Raw genomic sequence first — 7,285 nt, forward strand, 5'->3', positions numbered from 1 at the left:
CCTGCCCTCCTGCCCGCCTGCCCGCCTGCCCTCCTGCCCGCCTGCCCTGCTACCGTATGCCGCTGATTGTTTGGGAACAACTTCATTGCCAGACTCACTACTCATATTACATTACGTTTTCTGTTTTTAATTTGTTACAATTGTTTGCAGTAATTAATTAATTAATAGAAATGTTGCGCAAACGAACGTGTTTTTTGTAAAATATAAATAAGTTATAATAATTCTGTGTTACTAAATTCATGGATGGATAGACTGAGCGGTAAAACGAATGTCCTAATATGTAATTTTATTTGTATATTTCTGGTTACACAGATATAAGACGTTTCTTCTCAATCGTATATTAAATGACTCTCCCTATGGGAAGGCGGCGCGGCGCGGCGCATATCCGCGTGTTTGCATATAACAAACAAACAAATATAAAGTTTGATTGGAGTTGCGCGCAAATTAAATTTACTCACGCAACGTTGACGCGCTGCGCCGCTTGCCTTCCTTACCTTATTTGTTTTATTTATTTTTAATTTATTAAGCAATGCATTCAATATCGATATTTTCACATAAATAAATAGAACCAACTAGCTAAAACTAAAATAAATGGTCCATTGTTCCACTTACGTAAGGTCGGCGCACTAGATTTCCGTCCTCCGTATGTATCCATCTACCGTTGTATCCGTTAATAATGTAAGAATCTATAACATTACTAGCTGTCGCCCGCAACTCCGTCCGCGCGGGATTAAAAATAAATGTTGGCCGATTCTCAGACCTACTCAATATGCTCACAAAATTTCATGAGAATCGGTCAAGCTGTTTCGGAGGAGTATGGGAACGAAAATTGTGACACGAGAATTTTATAAATAAGAAGATAAACATGTAAGTATTTAATTTGTTGATTATTATTTTTTTAATAAAATGCTTTGAATGAAGGGAAATTGTACAATTGTGAGCGCTAAAATGGCGCTGCTGCGGTTGCTGTCGTGGTAAATTAAAGAGCATTAAACGGACTGTTTTATACGAAATACATTGTGCAATTTAGATGATAATAATGACCCATCAGAACGTTAATGATGCCGTTATTTTTAGTTTTGACTTTTAAGTATTTAAATGTTTTATATTTTAGTTCAACAGTGGTAGAGCCCGCTTTAACATCTTCGCACGAATTGTCCCGGCTCGCCCGGTGAAATACCACGACCACACAGAAGACACGCGTCAAGTGGAAACAATTCCGCATTTCGTGTAATGAGTGTGCGTCCCGAAGGCCTAATTTAGTCCTCTTTCCCTTCCCCCCCCCCCCCTTTTCCTTATAAGGAAAGGTTGGGAAGTGGAAGTGGACTTTCCGGATGAGAGGATGCATGGGAAGGAAAAATATTTTCTTTCTGTGCATCCTCTCCTCCGTCGATGAAAGGTAGGCAACGCATATGCAATTGCGTATGTCTATGGGCAACGGTCACTTCGCTATTTTAGCGATTTCAGGTGGCCGCTCGCTCTTTTGCCACCTTATGATATATAAAAAAATAGTGCGTTTAGCAGTAATAAGAAACTCAAAAATCTGATCGCGTTCAGCTTGTATATTTGTATTTAAATAAAGACGGAATAAAATAAAGTTAAATCGTTTAAGTACTTTATATATTACATCAAATTACAGTTTTCATCTCACAGCCGTCGCCTTCGCACTGCAAAAAAAGGAATACCTAAGTACTTATTAATTTTCAAACATTTAAAATAAAAATAAATATACGAATGTCATTTAAAGTTTGACAAAAATATAACATTTGAAGTAATCAAGTAGTTTTGCAACATTTTATTGCTGGTATTGTAAATACTTACCTTAGGTGTACATCCTACGCCACCGCACTAAAAAATAATAAAAATCAGTTTTATTTCAGCAAATATTAAATAAGTTTATTAATAATTAGGAGAAAAAAAAATTGAAAAGAGAAAAAATTATATGTAACTTAGTAACAATTATTTTCTAAGTTCGTTAGGTATTATTAAATAATAAAGTATTGTACTAATAATTGAATAATAAACAGTGTAAAGAAAAATGTAGAGAAATGATCTAGATATATAACTGGTTAGCTTACAGTCGCCACGCACTTCTTGCCGGTGCACTGCAAAAAGAAAACACATTTTCATAATTAACTAACTATTCTATTTTACTGCAGATTGCGTAAAAAAATCAAAAAAATAGATATTGTTGAACTTCATTTAAGTCAGGTTTCTAAAATGCGTTTTTTTTTTACTGTTGTTAAACAACAAACGTGAAAAATTAAGTTCTCTTGAAATTGGAACATTTGCATTACATCAAAATGAATATTAACATACTTGAGAAAGACAGGAAGCTCCATTGCACTGTAAATAATGACGTCATCACTAGTTATTGAATACACTCTACCTGGACAAGCGAGAGTTCACGCGGCAGAGAAATTTTGCCCTCTTTTATAAGTTTCTCGCTTATCCTGGTTCGACTGTATATTTAAATAACAAGAATAAAATAAATACTATACCATAGTGAAACAGGAAGGTGCTTCACACTGCAATGTTACAACAATACTACAATCATATCATCGTGATATATATATATATATATAAAACTGTTAGAACGTGCCTATGTAGTTATTTTACTGAAAAAAATGTCACTTGTACGATGAAAGATTTTAAGAGAAATGAAATGATTTAGTCAGTTTTAAATAACTGATTATAAATTGCAATTTTCTCAACTTTACATTTGAGCTAAGTTTTGAATAGCTCTTATAAATTCATTAATTTATTTACAATTTGGAAACAATTTACAAAAACATGACGTACTTTTGCCGAACAACCATACGATGCGCACTGAAACAAACAAATGAATAAATAACTATTACACAATAGAACATAAGACCAGGTTCCACTAAACTCTACAGCTGTTGTATGACCAGATCACAATGTTGCCATTTTTCCAAATAAAACAATATTCTTATTACCGTAGCTTCACATCTTGTTTCAGAATATCTCTGAAAAACATATGTTATTATGAATTATTTACGATATTCTTCACTTTTATTTTATAATTTGTGAAATAAATGATAATCGTCTAACCCCTGCAGTACAGTTGCCGCCGGTGCACTGAAAACAATAAAAATTACTTAATTGTTAAACAGTGTCTTATGTATTCTAGAAATAACTAACAAAAATCTATCAATTTAAGACCACATAGGTTAAAAAACAATTAACTCTGCGCAGAGTCGCAGGCGACAGTTAGTATGAAATATTTAGCTTACCACATTATATTGTAAGCCATTTTATATATTCTGTAATTCCTTAACGTAAAACGTTATTTAGTCTATGCTATTAGTCAATAACACTTTTGTTTATTTAATATAACAACATTAATCATTTGTATTACGATCCAAAAGATTATTTAAATATTTGATTCTCAAATATAAAATAGAATTATTCAATTTATCATGTTAATTATCTGACTGTATTTCGTTATCGTAAATTAAAAGTATTGTAATTGCTCGTATGAATGACGGCCAGGTTTTTTCTGACATTCGGGGAATGAAAATGACAATGTAACAGCGGTGTTTTTGAAAAAGTTGTTGTTTACAATTCTAAAGGAAATATATGAGTTAAAGAAGACTATGTTTTATTTGAAAAAGTATTCTCCGGCTGTGACTCCCACAATATTCTTAAGTCAATTGGATATTGTTTTTTAGTCGCATGAAGATACAAAGATGACATACTGACCCATGCTTTGCAGCCAATTGTTAGTGCAGCCTGAAAACATTACAAATTGTTACTAAACTGTTTTATTACACTTTTAAAACATACACAGTTGCTCTTTCCCTGATATGTCGTATTATAATATGCGTATAGAAAAGTTACCTGGTAGCAAACGACATAGGAAACGACGAAGCCGAGAGCTGACAAACGCATTCTGTCCGCTGATTGATAATTACATGCATTCACTGCGTTAAATTACATTCTTATATCTCTGTAGATATTAACTGACAGTTAATTGTATTGATAAGATGTTATGTCACTACAAGTGAAAAAGATTACTTTTTTTTATGAGAAACGGAAGGTTTAATCCAATTTCGATAACATCTGAAATGAGTTGTGACGAACAAATATTTTGCCTCGTCGTAGAGTTCATCATATTTGGAAATATGTACACGAACAAATTGTTATTTTATTCTTAATTCATAAAGTTCTTTTTCATCTATTTCTACGTATCTTTTGAATTCGTTTCAATATTTCTCAGTTTGTATAGCGATTCCAATATTACTTTGAATGTTTGTGACGTTTAAACATCGAACGTATTGCTTATTGAGTTTAATGAAATGCTTTTAAAAGGTTTAAGTATTTAAACAGTAATAAATGTTTTTCTTAACGAAAATGTAATAAATGTCGCATCTAACGTCAATATCGCTTCATAAATACGTCGATAAGAAACAAAAACGATCAAATAGAGTATTGAAATAACTTTTGATTCAGATAAAAGAAGATGGAAATTAGGATAAAAACGAGATAGATTCCTCCGGCACAGCGCATAATATGACAGAAGAAATATAAAATACTCAGAGTCATGTAAGCGTATTCTGTTTTATCAGACACATTGTTCATCCGATTACCGGCAGACGTGGATGTTACTGATGTAGAGCAAACGAATGTGTAATGAAGTCGAGTACACTGATTGTGACGCGAGCTTGTTTGTCACAGGCGAACGAGATACATACTTCTTATGGTTGATATAATTTACAGTCAGAAAAATCACTAGCTCATTATTTACTTAGGGTACAGGAAGATCGTGATGATATTATTTAATGATTGCGAAGTTAAACCAAAACACAGTTGACCATATATAAAATATCGCGAGGTTTAATTATCGTAATAGTTATATTTTTCCATTATTTAATGAAAGAAATAAAATTGAATGAACAAAATAATCAAATAGCAAACAAAGTATGACGTATTATACATTCATTAAGCTCCAGGGGGTCGTGAAATCAACGCAAATGAGTCCCCGCGCTACGTCTCACGTCTTGGGAGCACGCAGCGCGGGTTTTTACATCAAATCCGCGAAATTACCAAGCCCCCCCGCCCCACCAACCCTACCACGTTGTTGAATATTCAATAAATTGCCTCAACTTAATTTTAACTAGAGGTAAAACATTTGACAGACGTCACTCCGTAAACTTATTCGTAGTGAATAAACCTTTTTGATTCTTATGAAAAGTAATTTTAATATCTAGATCTAAACATGGATTGGGTCAAAGTAAGTGAGACGGAAATTTGTACAAATTACATACATTTGAACTGCTAACATAAGTAACACTGACGCTTTCGTGGTATTAAAAATTGTTGATTTTCAAAATCTATATACCTGAGTGCAAAGAATTACGTTCCACGACATTTTTAATTTAATTTCACGTAATATTTTTGAAAACTGTTACACAAAATGGAAAGGCGTCTTCAAACCACTGAACCGTTAAAAATTCAAAAGCTTATGTCGCACGCCACGACGTGCTGCGTGAAGAAATGCACTCGCATTCTGCACAAAGTATAAATTTTTTTTTTCATAGTTTTTTATTTTTTATTTTTGCTAAAGCACTAAAATCTGGTTGAGATGGAGTATTTATTGTAAACCACTGCTCAATATGTCGCGGCATCACCGTGTTATGTCGTTATAATTCAAAAATATACAAATTAGTAGCGTTATAATGATTTATATAATAAGTTAAGTTAATCCGTCAAAATAATGACTCAAGTTGAAATAGATAATTGTAAGCACTGTACTAATGTAGCACACAAGTTGTAAATCTAATTGTAAGTTCCTTACGAACCGGCAACGTGACGTCAGCTCCCGCTGCCTCGGCGCTGATTAGGACAATAGCGCCACGTAACACGACGGAGCAAGTCGACAACTTTTAATTAACACATCGCACAAAGATAGCTGCCGCGAAAGTGATGTGTGTATTTGATTTTAATATTAAAATTGTCTACTGTCAACATCATCAGAGTCCTGAGCTTGATCAATGAATACTTCGAAACTAGCAAAACGATCTCGATGAAATTGCAACAATACAGGAAAAAAATAACTTAACAAAATATAAATTTAGTAATTTAGAAAAATCTATTTTAAGAATACTATAAAATAAAACATGAAAAGTAAAGTTTGAAGATACATTGTGATGAAACTTCAATCTCAATAAATTTTCAACAAAAACTTCTCCTCGACCAGCATTTTTCAGACTCTCCAATAAATTGTAAGTTCACTCCGGTGTGAAATGTACTTTTGGGTTCTCTTTTTGATTGAATCTTATTATTCAAGTGGAAAAATGACAGTAAATTTGATTATAATGTGACAGAAGGACGATCCCGAAAAAAGGAGCTTATTTTCCTTCCCAGAATGAAATTTTTCTTGACCCTGAAATATTTTTATGTAATACTGAAACATCATTTTCTAATTAATTTGTACATTTCTGCACAAATTATTTGCCAAATTAGAAAACAATAACGATACGATACAATGAAAACTCTACAGGCAATAGAAGCAATTATTGCATGATTTTTGTTTTGTTAAATAATAATTTCGTTGTATTCTGAACAAAGATAATTGGTATTAATCAAATTAATAGAACAAGAAGTGTACAGTCAGTGTCATATAGATCGTCACAGACAAGATATGCAAATATATAGGTACACCAAAAGTATTCAATTATATCGGTACAACAAAAGTCCTCAAAATAATAGATACATTCACCCTGCTCAAATACATCGGTACATACACAGCGTCAAATATATGAGTACATGCAAGATGCTCATAAATATCGTAGCAGCCACAGCGTCATAAGTAACGAAGCAGTCAAGGTGCGCAAAAATATCGGTACATTTGACAAAATTGAACTCTATCTCTATATACTTGTGATACAATTTGGAATAAACTACTTCTGTTACATTCATTTGACACTTTGCATCAAACCATTTTTCAAAATTTACTAAAAGTGTTCGATGCGGATGACAGATATTAGGTAGATAAAATCAACATCAAATTTAAGTTTGTCATCATATATGCTAGTTTGGTCTCGTGGCCTTACCGTTCGCCGCCGTTGGTACGTAAGGTCGGCGGTTCAAATCCCAAGCCACTATTTTTTTTTTATATTTAAACTTGTTAATTTTAATATCGAAGCACATGTAATTAAATTCTATCGCCGTAGTTATTAGGTACTTTTTGATATTGCCTTGGATTAATGAGTTTGACCGTTAAAGTACTTTTCTATATCAAACAAAAATGAAGGAGATA

At 32.8% G+C, this 7,285-nt stretch overlaps 1 protein-coding gene across 1 annotated transcript; it reads right to left on the minus strand.

Annotated features, from left to right (window-relative positions):
- Positions 1-1,603: 1,603 nt before the first annotated feature.
- On the minus strand, positions 1,604-4,026 carry LOC106120692 (keratin-associated protein 9-1-like). The gene is made up of 10 exons (XM_013316062.1): positions 3,865-4,026; positions 3,727-3,756; positions 3,076-3,102; positions 2,961-2,990; positions 2,803-2,829; positions 2,502-2,528; positions 2,320-2,346; positions 2,079-2,105; positions 1,822-1,848; positions 1,604-1,667 (listed from the first exon to the last, which is right to left on the minus strand). Exons 1-10 carry the CDS (start codon positions 3,913-3,915, stop codon positions 1,629-1,631), a joined length of 312 nt encoding a protein of 103 aa, XP_013171516.1. The 5' UTR covers positions 3,916-4,026; the 3' UTR covers positions 1,604-1,628.
- Between the last annotated feature and the right edge of the window lie 3,259 nt (positions 4,027-7,285).

This window comes from Papilio xuthus, unplaced genomic scaffold, assembly GCF_000836235.2.
Source record: "Papilio xuthus unplaced genomic scaffold, Pxut_1.1 DF826949.1, whole genome shotgun sequence".
NCBI lineage: Eukaryota > Metazoa > Arthropoda > Insecta > Lepidoptera > Papilionidae > Papilio > Papilio xuthus.